This window comes from Lepidochelys kempii, chromosome 12 (genome assembly GCF_965140265.1).
Source record: "Lepidochelys kempii isolate rLepKem1 chromosome 12, rLepKem1.hap2, whole genome shotgun sequence".
NCBI lineage: Eukaryota > Metazoa > Chordata > Testudines > Cheloniidae > Lepidochelys > Lepidochelys kempii.
This window is the reverse complement of record NC_133267.1, coordinates 8009416-8030075: the sequence shown is the minus strand read 5'-3', so window position 1 is coordinate 8030075 and position 20660 is coordinate 8009416. Positions and strand designations below refer to the sequence as shown.

The 20660-nt window shown below is 42.5% G+C and overlaps 1 protein-coding gene across 3 annotated transcripts in view; it reads left to right on the top strand.

Annotated features, from left to right (window-relative positions):
• The window catches only part of NUP93 (nucleoporin 93), a 123835-nt gene that overhangs the window by 90199 nt on the left and 12976 nt on the right, over positions 1-20660 (top strand). For all 3 annotated transcript variants that reach the window (XM_073307468.1, XM_073307467.1, XM_073307466.1), the window contains exons 6-17: positions 282-356; positions 2900-2989; positions 5705-5844; positions 8704-8836; positions 11270-11427; positions 14426-14591; positions 15487-15580; positions 16674-16865; positions 17142-17268; positions 17380-17452; positions 17833-17877; positions 20056-20172. In XM_073307468.1, coding sequence (XP_073163569.1) covers positions 282-356; positions 2900-2989; positions 5705-5844; positions 8704-8836; positions 11270-11427; positions 14426-14591; positions 15487-15580; positions 16674-16865; positions 17142-17268; positions 17380-17452; positions 17833-17877; positions 20056-20172 — 1410 coding nt within the window. The remainder of the gene's footprint in view (positions 1-281; positions 357-2899; positions 2990-5704; positions 5845-8703; positions 8837-11269; positions 11428-14425; positions 14592-15486; positions 15581-16673; positions 16866-17141; positions 17269-17379; positions 17453-17832; positions 17878-20055; positions 20173-20660) is intronic.

Below are 20660 nucleotides of genomic sequence, written 5' to 3'. Positions count from 1 at the left end.
AAGCTTACAATAGAGTAGTTCAGTGATGGTGAGTGTGGATTTCTACATGTGAAGAGTTCAGCAATAGGTTGCTGTGTTTTGCCTCTTGAGCATGTCTGGCCACAAGCAGTTTTGCATTCCCTGTCTTGTGAATAGGTAAGAGGGGGAAACAAAGAGGGTGGAGTGGTTTGATCTGTTTGATGTGGTGCACCACAAAGAGGCTGAACTAAAAATACATGCGAAAGAGCTGCTATATATGAACAACAGACTCCTTAATCCCTGCCGTGTTTCTTGTTCAACAGCCCAGTTGCATCAGTGAGTTGGGTCCTCCAGGTCGCAGCTCTTTGGATAGCATGGAAATGGCCTATGCCCGACAAGTGAGTATGCTGAAAGGGGATAACAAATCATTGCCAATGCGCCTTAGCCACGACAGACATGGGAGAACCCCCGAGTGAGTGAAAAGAGGTACATCAGGACAGGGATGACCGCACCTGGCTGGGATGAAAATGCAGTCAAGAAAAGACAAGAAACTTAGCCTGGCTTTTTCTCAGAAATGTGCTTCTCTATCTACTGCACAATTTGCATCTAAAGGTGATGCTGATGCCATGTGTAATTACCCAGATCACTCATGGTTATACAGTAAATGGAAACTTTTTTATCCTTTGTTATGTGAGACTTTTCAAACTCATGTTAAAATGTAAAAGTATTCAAACCACTACTCTACATTCTCGCAGTTTTTCAGATTTCAGAGGCACCCTTGGTGATTGGGGAGGTGGCAGTGGGGAAAGAGACTCAAATATTCATTATGGCAGTTGTCAAGTTATATCCAGTTTTAACTGGGTCACTTATGAGGAACTGCAGAACACCAGGGCTGAATTAGATGGCTGCATTGGAACTGATCTGAAAAATTTCAGGAGAAGATATTAAATCTATTCATAACCATAAGCAATTATGTTTTTGGTTTCTTTGGTTTTGGCTTTTTGGTTTTTTTATTCAAAGACTAAGGTTCTGATTACCAGTAATATTGGAAGCAAAATAAAAGACAGGGACTTGATTTTCAGAATTGCATGTGCAAAACTGCACCCAGTTCCTTGCACTGAATTACCAGGATTACATGCGTAAATCAGGTATTTGTGCAGACAGATGGCTAGTTACACATCTGTTTTGCCATTTCTATATGCAGTCATGGTAACTGTGTACAAAATTAGTTACGCATTGATAAACGTGTTTTTTAAAATTGGGGCTGAAATACCTTTATTCACTTAGCATCGGTTCTGATTCTCTTCTATTTGTTGTTAATCCATAATTAATTCGTTGGCTCCCATCTGCACTGTAGAACTACTGTGCTAAAGCCCCCATACAATAGGGTTCAAACCATGGTTTTAGATTACAGGAAGATCATTCCTCATTTTTCTGGAATAGATTTAGTTTACTGTAATAGCTCATGAATATAGGAATACTTCTAAATTCAGTAAATAAGACACTATCAGATCCCCTACTGCAAAAACGGAGAGTCTGAGTTTCAAAGGTCCTAGCACCTTCAGCTGCTATGGATTTCAGTGGAAGTTTAGGGTGCTCAGCACCTCTAAAAATCAGGTTATTGTTATATACTGTCTCAGCATGGTATCAGTACCTATTTAATAAAACTACAGTGAAGCTCTTTTTAATACGGGATAAAATAATTGTTCCATGCAGCAGCCCAGAACCATTCACAGGAGCCCAGTGAAGTTTAGTTTCAACGACTGCTTGGTAATGGAATAGTTCAGAGGCCAAGCCCACTGCTGTAGTGGTAGAGGAACGCATTACCATCATTGGGGACAGTTTGGATCCTGAGTACAGTTTCTTGCATCTATGCTAGGAATGCTGAGAAGATAATAGTATATCCAGCTGCTAGAGAGTAGGGGGGAGCCTTTTATCAGCCTCCAACTCTCCCTTCCAGATAAATGCCTGGAAGGTTTTCAGAGGTAGCTCTAATTATCCCTTTTACCTGGAAGGGAAGGTTTCTGGGCTGGGAATGAAGGAAAATGTAGAAAAGAAGTAGCTAAAATAAGATCAAGATTTTTAAAAATGGGCATTATGCTCCTAAATCATTATTCAGGCACCTAAACAAGCAAGTGGGCTGAAGTCACCTCTGAAAATGGATGTGCCCAAATGAGGATTTAGGAGCAATTTTTGAAAATCTTCACCTAGCTTCTAATACACAAATAACTGAACTGTAATGAACAATTGATCTGTTCAATGCATATATTTCTCTCTCTGCAAATTACAGTCCTCAAGTCTTAAAAATTCCAAGAAGAGAGGGCAATGTTAGAGCAGCTTGCTCAATGTTTGGTGGAATTCACTCTGCAGGGCAGATAATCTCTTGCAGGACTGGAGGAATTTTAAGGCTCTGGGATGGATCTGAAAGGAATACTTTTTCTCTTGCAACACAGCTTCATTTAACAAGTTTCTGCTGTACAGGTTGCTCTGGGTTGGGGTTTATAAACACTGCTACCACTAAGGGACTTAATATGGTTTCCAGAATTCTTTTCCTGTCTCTTCAACAGAAATGGGAGTGGTGTACAGTGAACCGTCACTCTGACAGTCATATATCTGCCAGCAGTTTTCCCTCCTACGTTGCAATTAGTCTAACAGAGCAACCAGTGCAAAGCTCTGCCATGCAGAACAACTGAGTAACTGTATTGTTCCTGACATTCAAGCAGCTCTGGGGCTGTGGTAGTTTTGTGGGGGGTGCTTTTCATGTTGCTGCCCATCCCTCCCCTTGTGTCCTGGGTAGAAGGCAGCTGATGTGGGAAGAAAACTGGCTGGAGACCTTGAAGGCCATCCAGTCTTGAAGCCTGTTTCAAATTCTGCTGCTGTAACAGGGTGGAGGAAAGAACCATATGCATTGTGAAAATTGCTTACTTTTGATATGTTTCAGATTTATATTTATAATGAGAAGATAGTGAACGGACATGTGCAGCCTAACCTGGTAGACTTTTGTGTTGCTGTTGCTGAACAGGATGATAAGGTAATGCCAATCAGTTAACATAGGAAGATGTCCTTAATCTGTTTTCAGCTGTGATTAGCAGCCTGCTGACATTTACAAAAATGTACTGATATCACAAGACAAAATTGCATTGCTTTACAGAAGATAACAAGCCAGGAATGCAGTCTTCTTCAGTACAGCAGGGCCCGTGTGGTAAACTCTGGGACTGAAATTCTATTTACAGCGAGGTAGAAAAAAATGCCCTGTTGTTTCATTGCTTTGTGATCCCTAGAAACAAGTACTTCACTTTAAATGGATCCTGTTGTGTCTTGCTTTAAAAGCAGGCCCCCCGATATCCACATGTGCCATTGTGTACATGTGCTTTCAAAGAGTTCCTGAATGAAGGGGCTCATCTTCAGATCTGGATTGTGGAGAATGTAGGTTGGTCTCCAATAATAATACTGGTTCCTGTTTAAACCCAAGCACCAACTAAATAGCCTTGCAGAGGTTTTAAGCCAACATTAAATCTGCTTTTCCTATTTCACTCCCTCAGCGGGATTGCTGTGGTAGCAGACTCGTTGAAATATACTGTGCTGTGAACTTTAATTCGTCAAGTCTCAGCTTTGTTCCAGATTGTGCCACCTATCTGGTAAATCCCTTCACCTTCTTGCTGGCCCGTGGCAGTTGCTAAAGGTGCTATTGCAAAATAACACTGCTTTTGGACTTGCTGCTGTTTTTGCTTTTCTTCTTTTTTCCTCCACAATATTTCATATTACAGTAACACCCCACAGTTCCCATAAGCACCAGGGATGCGTTGTGCTAGGCACGCTCCAAATGCACAGCTGGACATAGTCGCTGAGCCAGAGATCTTCGTTGTATGATTTAGTATTTCTAACCTTTTCCTGAATATTGCAGCTCTTTTGTATTCTTTTTCTGGACTTATCGATTATTTTATTTTCATGTAAGTTATCCTTTTTTTAAAAAAAATCCTTGAAGAAATTACCAGTTGGATAAACATCTTGCAGGTGATAAAAGAGCCTGATTCTGCTCTCAGTTACATTGGTGTAAGTCAGGAATGACTCCAATGCAGTGGAAAAGCCATGTAGATGAGATCAGAGTCTCGCTCAGAGAGCTTTCAGATGAAAGAATAGCAGGGAGGGGCTTTTATCAAGAAGAGTAAAAAAAAAAAAAAAAAAAGGTATAAAGCTGTTTTTACTGTTGTTATCCATACATCAGTGTCCTTCACACAACTGTTTTCGATGAGGTGGGTATAATCTTAAAGCAGAAGGGTTGTAAGGAGAGAGATTGAATGTGTATGTGACTCACGCTTGGGGGAAGAAAGGAAGTTCTAGATGTGTACAAGTGATAGTGACTACTTATAATACTCCCCGGTTTTCCTCCAAAACAAACGCACAGACTATGAAGAGCTGTGGGAAGAGAACAGGGAAGTGACTCATATTGGAAAGTAAAGCCAGAGCAGAGGTTGCCAAACCAGGTGTCCAAAATTTCTTGGCCATCTAACAAACCTAAATGACTTCGAATGTACACCTGTACTAGAGATCTTAACAGACTCTGAGGGCTTTGAGCAATTCTGTATTCATTTTAACAGAGACAACTCAGAGTTTCAGTGCTTGTCACATAGAAGCATCGTGGGTGAAATTCTGACCTCATTGGAGTCGATGGCAGAACTCCCATTGATTTCAGTGTGGTCAGGATTTCATCTCATGTGTCTTACTATTTTAGTAGAGGAGGACTGGTCCTGTGTGTAGTGATAACTTAATCTGCATGAAGATGTAGGCCGAGGCCCCAGGGTCTCCACATTTTTTGTAATGTGGACCACATCTGAACAGACAGAGAGAGAGTCTTGTGGATACATGCCCTCCTGTTCGTGATTCCATAACTTCCCAGGGCAACTACAGCAATTGTTTATCCGGAAACTACAGCTAGGAAAGTATTTGTTTAAAGCAGGGGTGGCCAACCTGGGGCTCCGGAGCCACATGCGGCTCTTCAGAAGTTAATATGCGGCTCTTTGTCTAGGCCCCGACTCCGGGGCTGGAGCTACAGGCGCCAACTTTCCAATATGCTGCGGGGGTGCTCGCTGCTCAACCCCTGGCTCTGCCCCAGGCCCAACCCCACTCCACCCCTTCCCCTTCGTCTGCCACGCCCTTGCTCCTCCTCCTCCCCCCAGCCTCCTGCACACCACAAAACAACTGATCGTGGCAGGCGGGTGGTGCAGGGATGGAGGGTTAGGCGCTGATCGACGGTGCTGCTGGCTGATGGGGCGGGAGAGCTGAAGGGGGGGCTGCTGACGTGTTACTGTGGCTCTTTGGCAATGCACACTGGTAAATTCTGGCTCCTTCTCAGGCTCTGGTTGGCCACTCCTGGTTTAGAGTGATATAATGACTTGAAGCAAGGAAGCAGACCCATCACCAAGCCCCCAACCAGCTGTCTGAAAACCATAGTCAGTCATCTGTGGGCCACAGTCAGACAAAATCTTTGCAGGCAAATGCTCCTTCAAAGGAGGGTGATGCAGAGAAGGTTGGGAACATCGTTATCAGCCTAACTCTGGCGTGCGTCCTGTCACCTGGACTCATTCTGTCAGGCAGACAGAGATGGCTTACTCTGATGTGTGCTTCTAATGTCTTCGTCATAAGTCTCGAGTAGCTGTAACTTATCCTTTTTTATGTAAAACGATCAGACTGGGTAAATCCCTAATGGCTGTAATAACCACTGTTGTTTGAACGGATTCATTTCTAGAATATCTCTGATATGTGGGCCATGGTTAAACTAATGACAGAGGTATTGCTGGTTCCTGCAAGCGATGCGTTGAAAGTCCGGACCAACATGGAGGTGCGCATGGAGTTTGTAAGGCAGGCTCTGCGGTACCTAGAACAAAGGTAAGGCAAACATAATGGAGAAAAGCATCCTTAATTACATACAGCTACAACTTTCCTGTGGCTCCACTGGTATTCTCTAAATAGATACATGCACACACTGAAGATTAGTGAATAAATCAGAAGAAACTAATTCCCCATCAGAGAGCAGCCACTGGGGTAGAGAACTATTCCAGTTTTGAAAAAATTCTTGAGTCCATTGGGAGACTGTTTTGAAGACACAACAACTATTTATTGTTCCTTCCCTGACACTCTTTATGTACTTGCCGAGGTGGCAAACAGGTGCTGGACATAATACAACTAATTGAAATAGATAAATTATCCCTGCCTACAAAAAAAATAGTCTCCCTCTTCCTCATTCCCATCGGGATGCTAATGACATGGAGATACTAGAAACTAGGGCTGGGTGAAAGTGGTGAGAATGCTTTGCTGAAAAGTTGTGTAAATACAGTTTTCCTTCCTTTTCATGCAGTGACCCTGAATATTTTGCTTTTTTTGGTGAAATTGCAGGAGACTGCAGTTGGAACGTATGACAAGGGCGGAGGGGGTGGAATGCTTTCATAACTCCGTGCCTGTCAGACTGCAAAAGGAGCTAAATGTGGCCTGTTTTTTGTTGTGTGTTCGCAGTAGAAGTCCTGCAAAATTTAAGTTTGTCATGAACAAACCCACTAATGCGTTTGTTCCTAATGATTATGAAGCCTGTTGTTTTCCCCCCTGCCTCTCCAAGTTACTATATGAAAACACCGATAAATCAATAGCCAACGTTCTGTCAGTTTGCTTGTAGGGAAGAGAGCCATAGAGAGTACGATAGAATTTAGGCCAGACACAGATCATCAGTCCCAGCAAATATCAGCAAGAGCTGGGGCACAAACTGTCAGAGCTTGAACAAGGTGTGTGCACGGCTACGTGCACAGAACAACTGCAGCAGCAGGTAGGGTGCCCACAAAGTTAGGATTCAATGCAAGATTCCACTGACTGTGTGTTGAGCATTACAAAATCTGAACTGTTCATTGCATGAGTAGTCCTTCGTTCCAACAGCTGCCATCATGACATTAGCTGGAAAGTATGATCGTAGAGAGCAAACAATAGATATAACCTTCTCCAGGTTTGTGTAGGGGTTGCTAAGGCACTGGGGCCTGATACAGTACATTGGGATGAGGTGTTTTCCCCTACCATCATAGCCTCCTTCTGACCATGAACAGTTGGTTGCCATGCCTCATCAGTACGCTGTCGCTCATTATCACTCATGGGCTTCATGGCAGCATGCCCATCTGTTTCCAGATGAATTGACCCATCAGAAGAATCCTCTGCTGCAAATTCTTCAGCATTAGCAATGCACAACAGGCCAATTCGGGTCTTAACCCAATTTGCTGAGTATCCAGCTTGGTAAATGATCACAACCACATTTTTTTCTTGCACGGTTTTTGAAATGAGGCCTTTCAGGCTTACTATTTTTAAAGCCCAACTAACATGCTTCGCAGCATTAATTTTTATTTGCCATGAATTGGCCTACTGGCAAAGCAGACCCTTATGAGAGTGAACTTTCCCTACTGGAGTCGTCACGCCCTACCACCCCTTCAGGTATGCCTTGGGTAAATTGAAGTCACTCACAGCTGGCCTTGTGTCAGGTCATTTACAGCAGACATCTGTGGTCTTAAACCCTGAGGAACACATACGTAACTCAACCAGAACTCTAGAGTTCTGATACTGTACTAAATTTAGCATAGCTTTTCACACATGCAGTTCAGTCTCACATATTAATCTTTAGCCTAGTTTTCTGTAGCATGCACACTAGGTAGAAGGCTGTTGAATTTCATTAGTTCATTACTGGCTGAAGGAAAAAGCAGGAGCTCATTTGTCCCAGCCATCCATATAGTGTTGCTACAGTTTTTTTAATTCATATTCCGGCCCGTTCCCTGTAGTTTCAGTACATGGAGAGTTTTTTATTAGCTTGCCTCGGTGAATTACTTTCACTTGTAGATAGTGTTCTCAAATCCACTTTCTGTATGTAGAGATTTTGCATCTAAATTCTCTTTTTCCCCTGTGGTTCCCTTACGGTAAGCCAGTGTCTCTGAAGTTTATCATTGAGGCCCTACTTAATTCGCGGTATTGTACAAATTGCAGATCTCACAATATTAAGCTTCCATCGCAGTTTTTATTTTAATTAGCTTGCTTTGCACAGTCCACAATTTTGCATACATTTTGGGGTTTGCAATACACTTTTCCCCGCAGGAGTCCACTAGAACCCCATTTGTCTGAGCTGACAATGGCGGGGCTCCGACTGTCAGTTCCACGCATTAGTGGATGTAATATAGTTGCAGCAAAATGTCTGGTTATCAAAAAAAAACAACCCATAACATAATACTTGAGTGTTTATATTGTTCCAGCAAATATTTCTTAAACAAATAGGTTTTCTCTGGCTTTTCCAAAATACCGCAATTAATAAAGGTCCATTATTACTTTTCCACAATTTTTTCACGTCTTGTCTGCAACTCACAATTATTTGACAAGCGTCCCGCAATTCAAGTAGGGTCTTACTGATCGGTTCTCCATCACAGACATGGCGAGAGCATGCATGTGGCATTTTAAATGTCATTTTGTCCTTGTTAGCATCGTTAGATGAAAATGTTTTTTGTTAGCATGAGAGTTGAGCTAGTGCACTGTGAACGTACAATTTCTCAAATGATTTCCATGTACAAACACCTGCATGAAGGAACATAACTCCATGGATCATGTTGCCCCCACGATAGTGTTTGCACTTCATAGTAATTCACTCAAGGATAGATGGTTCTTTTGAACAGGAAAAGTCATGGGCTTTTTGCAGGGCTTGTATTTTACTTCTATTAAAATGCTTTCTTACAGTTACAAGGATTATACTTTGGTGACAGTATTTGGAAACTTGCACCAGGCTCAATTGGGTGGAGTACCTGGGACCTACCAACTAGTCTGCAGTTTCCTTAATATCAAACTCCCAGCACCTGTCCCCGGTCTCCAGGTATGTGCAGTACCGTTACTGATACAGCTAATGTGCTATTGCACACTTCTTCACACTAGTGTAGGCAAGAGGCCAATGTAACCCCCTGATGATTTTATTTTATTTAGATTGCATTAGGCAGTGCTCTCTTTCCTTCCCCCCACCCTTGAATAACCGTAAAGGTTCATTGGTAAAATGGAGTATAGTAGATGGAAATCACTTGACTGTTTAGAAACAGTTACAAAATGGTGATTTTCTATATTTAAGCCTTAGAATTATGCATGTTAGAATTTTCTCTTAAAAGAGCATTGAGATATATTCAGCTGTTTAAAAACGACAGCTGTATGATTTTTCTATCTTAAAGGGCTAAATTTAAACATCTAAAAAGCAGCTTTCTTTTTCTGCTGCAGATTGCAGGTGCAAGTAATTTTGGGCACGACTTTGCACCCATAATGCTGTGCTGGCACCAGTTGCTGCCATTGAGATGTCTAACTACTGAAGCACAGGCAGAAATCAAGTGTTCGGCAGTCGAATCCAAACCAGCTCTGCCCGCCCATCCCCATCAGTGCAAAGTTGTGCCAACCATTACGTGAACCACAAAATTGTAGGTGCAAATAGGGAGGATGAAAGATTTGCGAATAGAGACAATTAGAAACAAAATAGTTGAAATTCAGCTCCTCCTTTGCTGACTTGCTGAGACCCACATTTAATGGGTTTTTTCCCTTGGTAACAGCATCACGAATACTTTATGGCCTAATCCAGACAAAGCCCTTTGTAACAACTTCCATTGACTTAATTGGGCTTTGGATAAGCCCCTGAATGGAGAGCAGAAAATGTAATTCCCTCTTCTGTTATCAGTGCTAGAGAATAGCCTCAATTTTTGCAACTGGAACTTGCTTTTTTGCAGCTGACAAGTTTCTGAGATCACCTTTTAAATAAAATCTGAATAACTGACAATAATTGGAAAGGTTTCAAAGTAGCAGCCATGTTAATCTGTATCTGCAAAAAGAAAAGGAGTGCTTGTTAGTCTCTAAGGTGCCAAAAGTACTCCTTTTTTAATAATTGGAAAGGGGGATCTCTTTACAGAATTACCTCCTATTGAAGTAATAGTCCGTGAACCCTTTCTTCTACTTATGGCTTCCATATGTTAAAGCTTTGTATCTGTTTGAAGTTGGAATTCATTTTAGCGTTTTTGTTTTGTCCCTGCCCGTAGCTGGGTGTATCTTCTCCCCAGCCATGTCCCCTTCTGAGCAAGGAGAATGAACCTCAGTGCTCCAAATAATCCAGTAGAAGTAAAAGAATATGGCTAGTGGGTGATTCGTAGGAGCTCAGATAGAGACTCACGATGGCTGCTAGCAGCATGAAATTATTTATAGGTATATGGATGAACAAATAGCTTAGCACTTCACTTATTATAGTCAATAAAAATATTTATTCTTTCCATCACCAAGCCCTTCAGCGCTTTTGTGCCTGTTCTCTTAATCGAATCACAGGGGCTCAAGGATGTGGTGATCTTAACTGCGGAGTATTTCTGTAGAAAGGTACAAAAAAAGCAATTCAATAGAGCATTTGAACCTGCTGTTCTGTACCTACTGGCTCGCTTCTGTGCAGTGGGAAGATTCTGAATGGCTCTCTTTCCTGTGAGAGAGAGACGGTGGGTGAGGTAATGTCTTTTGTTGGACCAGCTTCTGTTGGTGAGAGAGACAAGCTTGGTCCAATAAAAGATACGGCCTCACCCGCCTTGTCTTTCTAATACCCTGGGGCTGACATGGCTCTAATAATTCTGTTTCCTGCTGGAAGATAGATGAGGCCTGGCCAGTTCCAGGCCTAGAAGTGCCAAAATAAATAGTGAGCAAAGAGAGTAGATCTGTATCCAGAACACTGTTACTGATTCTAATCCACTCCTGTTCCCTTCCTGTTGATTCCCTCTGTCACCGTGATGTCATGCAGCTAGAAGGCATAAAGAGTCCCTTCCTTCACAGCCCTGGAGAGTGCACACAGGAATGTGCTAACAGCGGACTGCCCAATCGTCCTCTTATGCTCGTCCCATTGGGACTAAGCATGTCACTACTTATGCGAGTGGTTGCCACAGACCTGGCTGGTTTATGCTTTTTCCCAGCAAAGTGATGAGGTCAGCTCGTATAGATGCTACTAGTATGATTGGAGAGTTCTCATCCAGAGGGGAAAATGCGGGGGAAAGGGAACTAAAAGCAGGATGTTCTTTCATATCCACAGACACGCACAGCTTCCCCAGAACTTAAATCAAGTGGGCCTGATCCTGCATTTTTGTTACACAAATGGAATTCTGCCTGAAGTCAATGGAGAACTGAGTATGAGGGAGAACTTGAGTATTTTGCTGAAACAAAATGAACTAGGTGGTTGGCGCGTATAAAGAAAAATAAATCAAAGTATTGTGCAAGCTGTTCGATTTTAAAAGTCTTCCTTTGTTTCCAGGATGGGGAGGTGGAAGGCCATCCTGTTTGGGCATTGATTTACTATTGCATGCGCTGTGGAGATTTAATCGCCGCTTTGCATGTGGTGAATCGGGCGCAGCATCAGCTGGGCGAGTTTAAAACCTGGTTCCAGGAGTATATGCACAGTAAAGATAAAAGGTATTGTGACCTGGGAAAAATCTATGTGCTGTGAAAAATTGCTGTGGAATAAGGTTAATGCTTTGGGAGGAAAATAAAACCCTGAGGTCTCTTCTTGTGAAAATGGCTGGCTAATATGTGCATTGCCTATTTAATTTACACATAAGTTTTCACATTTTTAATTCATGGCTTTGAAGTCTAGAAACCTCCACCGAGAGAGAGAGATTAGAAAACATGCAGGAATTTACACTTCAAAACTAATTTACTAGTGTTAGCTTCAATTTTTTAATGTATGATCCATTTTCTAGATCAGGGTAGAATATTGGACTTGATAGATCAAAGATCTGATCTGCTATCTTAAACCCTATATTTTACTCTTTGCTGTGACTGTTTTCACACGACTAGCCATGCAGCAAAGGAAACTGGTATTTTTTTACAGGATGAACTGGGCCTTGTAAAGGGATTCAAGCCTCAGCTCTGACTATGCCTGTTCTCCCTCCCATATACCCCCTCCCTCATCACTTCACAGAGTGCAGGTGACTTAGAGCTAGTCCTGCTAGAATTTGTGAGAACTAATCTGTTCTCTGTGAGCCCAGAAGAGCTGGTAAGAGTGACCCTGTGTTGGGCTGCTGTCCAGGACCTGGGGAATTGAGAGCATTGGGAAACCAGGCAGAGGTCAGCATCACCGCTGGGACTTGAGCCCCTTAGGGTCTGTCTACACTGCAACTAGATACCCACAGGTGGGCCGTGCCAGCCGACTTGGGCTTGCAGGGCTGGGGCTACGGGGCTGTTTCATTGCAGTGTAGACTTCCGGGGTTGGGCTGGAGTCTGAGCTCTAGGACCCTCCCACCTTGCAGGGTTCCAGCCAGAGTCCAAACATCTACACCACAATTTCATAGCCCCATGAGCCCAAGTCAGCTGGCCCGGGTCAGCTGTGGGTCTCTTATTGCAGTGTAGACATAGCCTCTGTATCTCACTCCCCCTTGTGACAGAATTATTAAGACAAATTAAGGCCCCAGTCCTGCAAATGCATTGAGCCCAATGGGACTAGTTGTGTGTGTAAAATTACTCAAGTGCATACGTTCTTGCAGGATCAAGGTCTAAAAGAATAAATATGAAAAATGCTACAACTGCCATTAGTCAAGTTTTCTATTTGTTTCTTGCCTAATGTAGATTGATTCATAGACGAACCTGAGTCTCATAAAATCTGAAACAGTGCACGTTATAGCATTACTGTTCCAGAAACCTTGGTGACGACTCTATCATTGTTTCTATTACAAACATTTTAATATTATATGTTATGTTTGATTTTTTCTGACTTTATTACAGCTATAAAAATGTGCTCTGGCTACAGACTTGACAAACGAGAGCGCATTTCATTTTCATTGCTTTGACTCTGTTAGGTTTTTCTCCAAGGAAAACACATCCTAGAACGCATTGTGGTAATATTTAATGATAAAGATGAAACAGTGCCCCCATAAAGGGCTCGATACAACAAATTCTTACTTGCTTGAGTAATGTTTACTCATCCAAGTATTCCCATTGACCTGTGTGACTGATGATTACTTAAGTGAGAGAGGTGATGTAGCCTCAGGCCCAAATAGTTGATACCCATGTAACGCAATATAAACACATTCTTAAAACTGCTCCTTCTAATTTTCCATTTTGGTGTTTTTTCAAAAGTCTTTCCATTCATTTAATGTGTGTGTGTGTGTATGTATATGTGTGTGTTAGCTAATTTAAAGGGGAGAAAAATGCTTTTTACATGTTATGTAAGTGACATTAGTATTACTAGGGCTGCAGGTTTCTGTTCATAGAATATCAGGGTTGGAAGGGACCTCAGGAGGTCATCTAGTCCAGCCCCCTGCTCAAAGCAGGACCAATCCCCAATTTTTGCTTCAGATCCCTAAATGGCCCCCTCAAGGATTGAACTCACAACCCTTGCCATGGTGGTGAAAGTCAGATACTATGACTTCTCTGTTGCCGTAACTTCTGCATGGGAATGCTCTGTGTGGGTCATCCCACTGGCCCTGCCCTCACGCCGCAGAGTCGGCTTCTGTGTCCTGTTGTCTCCCCACTCTGGGTGTTGCAAGCTGCTGTATGGGGTCACAGCACCACTCAGGTTTGGCTCTGCCACCCCTCTGTCATGACTGCTGGGAGCGGTGGAAGGCACCTGGGCGAAATCTGAGTGAGTGGCATTGCGGTCTGGTGCACTCCCTCAAATTTGACCTGGCCGCCCCTCCATCATGACGGAAGGGTGGTCGGGGCAAACCTGAGCGGCGCTGCAACCCTGTGCGCCAGGTCACAGCACCCGGAACGGGAAGCCAGGCACAGCCCAAAGGTGACTGTGAGGGAGGGCTAACTCTCCAGTGTCCCCCTCCCCTCCTTGGGCCATTACTAGGCCAGGATTAGGGTTGCAGAGTCCGCATGGAGGGTGCTGCTACGGTTGGTCAGTGTCCCCGCGGTGTGGCAAGGAGGCAGCAGTGGCAGAAGAGGGTGACGCTGGATTGCGAGGATTTTGAAGAGGTATAATTGAATTTTGTATGTCAGGGCATTTTTTTTTATCAAAACTCACAGAGCAGTCACTAAACTTTTACTAAATTTACCGTGACCACTCCGTGATTTTTCACCAGGACAAATCTGCAGCTCTAATGCTTATTTATTTGCAATCATAAGTGGTAAGCGCAAGGATTGCCTTGCAGTGTGTGGTTTCAGAGTAGCAGCCGTGTTAGTCTGTATTCGCAAAAAGAAAAGGAGGACTTGTGGCACCTTAGAGACTAACCAATTTATTTGAGCATAAGCTTTCGTGAGCTACAGCTCACTTCATTGGATGCCACAAGTCCTCCTTTTCTTCTTGCAATGTGTGTTTCCCAAACAGATATTTACTTGCGTTTCACTTGTCCCTGTGAACCTGTACCCTGCACGTGTTTATCTGTTTCAAAGTGTTCTAACAGGGAGAAGGTTGGAATTTGTAGGTGTTCCAAGACTTCTTGTATAATCATTTGGTATTATTTTTTAGATTGTCCCCTACCACTGAAAACAAGCTTCGCCTCCATTACAGACGAGCCCTGAGGAACAATACAGACCCTTACAAAAGAGCTGTTTATTGTATCATAGGCCGGTGTGACATCGCTGATAACCAGAGTGAAGTTGCTGACAAAACAGAAGATTATCTTTGGCTAAAGGTAAGTGTGATTTCAATACTAGGATTCAATAGGCCACATCCTCTCAGCATTGGTCCATTGACTTCAGCAATCTTCACTGAGGCTCATTAGATGAGGATCTGACCTCGTGTACTTATAGCTATTGGAAGGTGAGGAAGGATGGCTCTTCCTCCAGCATTACACACAGTTATTCTGCCTCCCAGTACATTCCAATCTTAAGTCTTTCTGCTGCATTAAAATGACATGGTTTACGGCAGTTGTGGTGGCAAAATGGTGACAGAAACCTGTCCCAACTCCAGTCTGTCATTTCCCATGCCACCAGAGCTGACATTAGTGTGAAGGCTGCTTACTTATCCTCTGCAGAAAGAGAGTGGCTCTCCTCACTCAACAGCAATTCCCTTCAGCTGATTAAGGAGCATAACTAACTTGTTGCAAAGAGAGTCCTTTACAGTTCATCCTTCCTGGATGGATCTTGGCTGAAATGTTGGCCTGGGAGTTGAGAGAAGAAGAAAATGTGAATAACTCTCTGCAGTGTTGGGGGTTCCACGGAGGGAATATGGGTAAATATTGGTCGTTAGGGTATTTTCTCCTCCTACATGGAAGTCAAGGAATTAGAATAGCGAGTTTGCCTTGTAAATGCAAAATGTTGTCATTATTATTGGTGGCTTGTGCCCCATGGATTTCATTTGATTGCATGCACAACTGTGAAGAAATCGTTAGGTGTGTCAAAATAGAATTCTGTTATTCTTCTTTCTCGTCTCTTCATGCTCCAGCAGTTGATTTAATGTAGGTCCAGTGTCTGACTGCAAGTGGCTGCTAGTCTATTGGCCAGCTCCTGGAAGAGCACTTTTCAGTTGCCTCCATCATGCAGGAGACAGTTACTTAAAGGTCCGTGTTTCCCCTTTTTTGTATTTAGCTGAACCAGGTGTGTTTTGAGGATGATGGTACCAGCTCCCCCCAGGACAGGTTAACGTTATCGCAGTTCCAGAAACAACTACTTGAAGACTATGGTAAGGGAGCTTTTGTGGGACTGACTCTTTGGCTGGGGTTCAACCTCTCTGCTGAAAGTACTTTCTACTTCTTATGTAAACTCTAAAATCCACTTAGACCCTTCAGCTCCCCAGTTGCTTACTTCTGAGTCTCTGAGAGCCCTCAAATACAGCGAGTCCCTGAGAGGACTGGCAGATTTCATAAGAACTGCTGAATGGGTCATATGCCTTGTCATCAGTCCAGGTAAGTAACACCCATACGCTGTCCAGAGCAGGAGTCCCATGTGTTGTGTCCGTTCCAAATTGCAGATCGTTTTCTCTCTTCCCGGGTCTGCTAAACTCTTCTAGTAGAGCTGCCAGTTGTTGGAATCAAGGGAAGAAAATGGAGTCTCTCTCGGTCGCAGGAATGTCTTTCTTTCCAACATTTGTCTGAACACTTGAACCCCTGAGTTACTGCCTGTAGATGACCCTACCAAGTCACTCACTGAAGACTCAAACGAGTGAATATGGCAGGAGCTTGGCCGTATAAATCGTGGTCATTTCCACTTCGGAAGGTTTGGGGAGTGGGCGAGCGGTGAGGTGAGAGTGTCCAGTTCCTCCCCCGGATGCCTGTATTCAAAAATCATCTGGTCAATCTGACTGCTGAAAAAATACCGGGCTTGATTCTCCACTGCCCTGTAGTTTTATCGTTTATACGCTCGTACAGTGAGTGCAGAGAGATTGTAAACAGGTACCAGTGCTGCGAGTGGGTGGAGAATTCTGATTTGGTGGTGTTTTGCACTTGCTTTGCACAGGGGTAAATGTGGACACAAGGTTCAGGACAGTGGAGAATCTGTCTGAATTGAGGCATCTTTGTCAGGAGGGAGAAGAGGGACTCCTTTCATGATGAGTAACTGTGTTCCCTTCTGCTGCTGCAACCTTTCATGATGTACATGCAATAGGGCAATTATAGATAAGCCAGAGATGTGTGATTAGATATTCTGTTTTGTCTTGTGTGTTTATTTCCACGTGGAGTGAGTAAGCGATGGTGATGTACGGTGACAGAAAGCACCTACTGTCACAGATCGCAGTTGCAAAATCATCTTCACTTACACGGGTATGTTTCTTTCCTCAGGCGAATCGCATTTTGCAGTGAATCAGCAGCCTCTTCTCTACTTCCAAGTATTGTTCTTGACAGCACAGTTTGAAGCTGCAATTGCTTTTCTCTTCCGGATGGAGCGCTTGCGTTGTCATGCTGTTCACATTGCTTTGGTCCTCTTTGAGTTAAAGCTGCTCCTGAAATCTTCTGGGCAGAGCGCACAGCTGTGTAAGTCCTGCATGCTTCCCACTACCATTCAGCCCTGGCCTTTAACCCTGGAGAGACTGCAGGTGGACATATCCATCCTAACCCATCATTTGAACCAACAGTGAAACATGCCAGCGTTCCCTAAGGGTTAACCATGTGGGTCTGTTTAGATATTCACAGAGTGAGTGAGTGTCTTGGATGAAACACTGCTTTGATCTTTTGGTTAATGTAGGATGGTGCCAAAATGTCTGATGCTAAGAAATCTTGTTTTGGTCCATGTTATTTCCAATGTCACAGTAAGTCATGAAGCTGGCGACCCTCCCGGCATGAGGCGCCTTAATTTCGTTCGCCTTTTGATGCTCTACACCCGTAAATTTGAGTCAACGGACCCAAGGGAAGCTCTGCAGTATTTTTACTTTCTCAGGTAGGAGCCTGGGTCTAAAATTCAGTGGCACAGTTATATTATGTTAGCAATAACCACAGACTGTCTGTGAAACACACATTTTGTTTCTTTTGTTTTGTTTGTATTTTGCAGGAACGAGAAGGATAGCCAAGGAGAGAACATGTTCTTGCGTTGTGTTAGTGAGCTAGTAATCGAAAGTAGAGAGGTATGTTTGGGTAACCGTTTTCTTCACTTAAAGTGCAATTCACCCCTTTATAGAAGGCCAATTCAAGGCCTTGTGCACTACTTAAGCCAAATTGGCCTGAGACATTTAATTTCTCTCCTGGTCTGTTTCTCTCCCATTGCATGGATCAAGAGAGAACTGATCTATTTCTCAGAAAGGCCGTATGACCATATGTCTGGTGTTAGTTTAATACAGCACCAGAGGAGTTTGCATTTTTGTGTATTTATTTTAAATAAAAATCTTGGCTTCACTGAGTGCTGTTTGTGGTTTACTCAGGACTGCAACTTTAGGCTGCTACCAAGTGTGTTGCAGTAGGTGTGCAGTTAATTTCCTTTCTTTCTTATTTTTTTGTGTACCTGTAGTTTGATATGATTCTGGGGAAGCTGGAGAATGATGGCAGTAGGAAGGTGAGTTGAGAGCATTTTGTGTCTATATATGACATGATATATGTATCTCATTCTCTGGGCGTGGATGGATGTGTGTGCATGCACACAAGATGATTTTCCAGTTATTCTCGAGTCAATTTCTGGCTTTCCTGCATTTTTTCACAGCTAAGGTAATACCATGGTTACATGCAGACTATTGCTGCAAGCACAAAGTCATTGTGAGCTGCGTAATTGTGAAGGGGTGATGGTTGGCAAGGAGGAAGGCAAATTACAAGGGGTCTAGAATGAAAAGAGAATATAATTAAAGTATATATCTAAAGAGACAAAAGGCATAGTGTGAAATCCTGGCTCTATTGGATTCGGTGGCAAAATTCTCAACTGACTTCAGTGAGGCCAGGATTTCATCTGTTCTGTAATCAACAGCCCAAGATTTTGGCGTTGGATTTAGGTTTTGGGTTAAAGAAGGCTTATATAATAAACCAGTAGCTGAACCCATAAATAGCCTGTGAAAAATTTTTTTCTTCTGTTGTTAATGTGGAATATATATATACTCATTCGCTTTAAAGGAGAAATGTGTTGCAACCCCTTACAAATCCTTATGATTAAAGAAATGAGGGCTAACATACCAAAGGCATAGCACAAGTAAGTGATCCTGTCTCTCCATACAAATGAAGATGAATATCTGATCAAAGAATCAGTCGTCTTAACTGAGTGATGAATCTTGCTGCTGCTGCAAAAAAACCCCAAACAACTAAAATGTGTGCACACACCTAGGGTAGGAGAAAACTTGAGCTTCGTTTTTTAAACTGTATACAGTTCTGGAAAATGAATAAAAAGTTTCTGTTCAATGAAGCCCCATTTTTCTTTGTGCTCCTTAGTTTGGAGCATAAACCTAATTCCCTAACATGTTCAGATCTCAATAATCTTGCCTGATGTTTTACACTTACAAGTGTCAAAAAGTACTTTTGATTTCTGACAGAATTTTTCTTTGGACATTTCTCCCCTGTCGGCTTTTATCCCTTTTTTAGGCTAAAAGCATCAAGCATAGGTTGCCCTATTTTCTTTTATGTAATGATCTTTTATTTTCTTAGGTTGCCCTATTTTCTTTTATGCAATGATTTTGATAGCTGCTTTCAACTACCTGAAAGGGGGTTCCAAAGAGGATGGCTCTAGACTGTTCTCAATGGTAGCAGATGACAGAACGAGGAGTAATGGTCTCAAGTTGCAGTGGGGGAGGTTTAGATTGGATATTAGGAAAAACTTTTTCACTAAGAGGGTGGTGAAACACTGGAATGCGTTACCTAGGGAGGTGGTAGAATCTCCTTCCTTAGAGGTTTTTAAGGTCAGGCTTGACAAAGCCCTGGCTGGGATGATTTAACTGGGAATTGGTCCTGCTTTGAGCAGGGGGTTGGACTAGATGACCTTCTGGGGTCCCTTCCAACCCTGATATTCTATGATTCTATGATCTTTCCCTGTGTTTTTCCTTTTTATATTTCTGTGTGTGGTATATTTAGAGAGAGAGGTTTCAGGTTATCTTTAATAATTATTCCTGTTTTCTTGCTTTTACTTGATTCCTTTCAAATGTAACTGTTTGTTTGTTTTGTTTGTTTGTTTATGAAGACGGTGAGACCAGAATTCAGAACCATTTTTAAAGTAGTGAATCTTTCCAGGAATTTGTGATCCCATTTTTATACTTCTCCTATGTCCTTCTCAGAAACCTCTGGACGTTTTTTTTCTCTCCCTTTTATTTTGTACTTTTTCTTTGTGCTAATAACTCTTGCCTTTCGTTTGTCAGCGTAACATTTTTGCAACCTGTCAAACCATATATACAACCTTTCCGAAGCCTCTGAAGTGTTATATGCCCAAGTCTTTTGTGTTTCACTGTTCTCCCTGGTGATGTCTTCAGCAAATTAAAATAATTTAGAATTTGACCTATTATGTGGGTCATTTTGAATAAATTAGAAACAGCTGATATCTCAGTGCTCACTCCCCAGTTGGAGAACTCTTCTCTTACAAGAGCTCTTTCTATTTTTAATGTGGCCTTCTTATTTGTTCCCATAGAAATGTACAGTCCATTCTGACCACAATCTGACATGTATACTATTCATTGCCTTGACAGAATATTCCAGGAATTTAAAAACTGTCTGATTTTCAAATGCTTTTTCCCCCTCTTCCTCCCTTTTTGTCTTGTCTCATCAGCCAGGAGTGATAGACAAGTTTACTACTGACACAAAACCTATTATTAACAAAGTTGCTTCAGCGGCAGAAAATAAAGGATTATTTGAAGAAGCTGCAAAACTTTACGACCTTGCAAAGGTAAATGTGTTCTCATAGCTGCCATCCATATCTACCTATTTCATCTTATTTTAAAACAAATCAACATTGATTTGAAGGTTATTTTAATCTCAGAACGTGAACTGTCTTGACAATATTAAGCCCAAATCTTGCTCATCTCATTCTATAGCTCTTCCATGGGCTTTACTGAGGTGACTCGAAAGTAAAGCAAAGAGGACTTGGATCTTAGCATCCAACCCATACTGGGATTTAGCTATATGGTCCTTAAGCAGTCTAGGTTCCTGATCGATGTACAATCCACTTTTCGAATAATTGTTTCCATGAGCAAGATTGTTCTAGCCAGCAAAGCAATTTACCCAGTGTGTGTTCTTCATATTTAATTGAAATAGCATTTGGAAACAAGGCTAAAACAATAGGGCCTTTATTGCAGTAGGTACACCTACTTTGCTGTTGAAATCTATCTGAAGTCAAAGAGAATGGTGCGGTGGCCAGCTGTTTAATAGGGAATG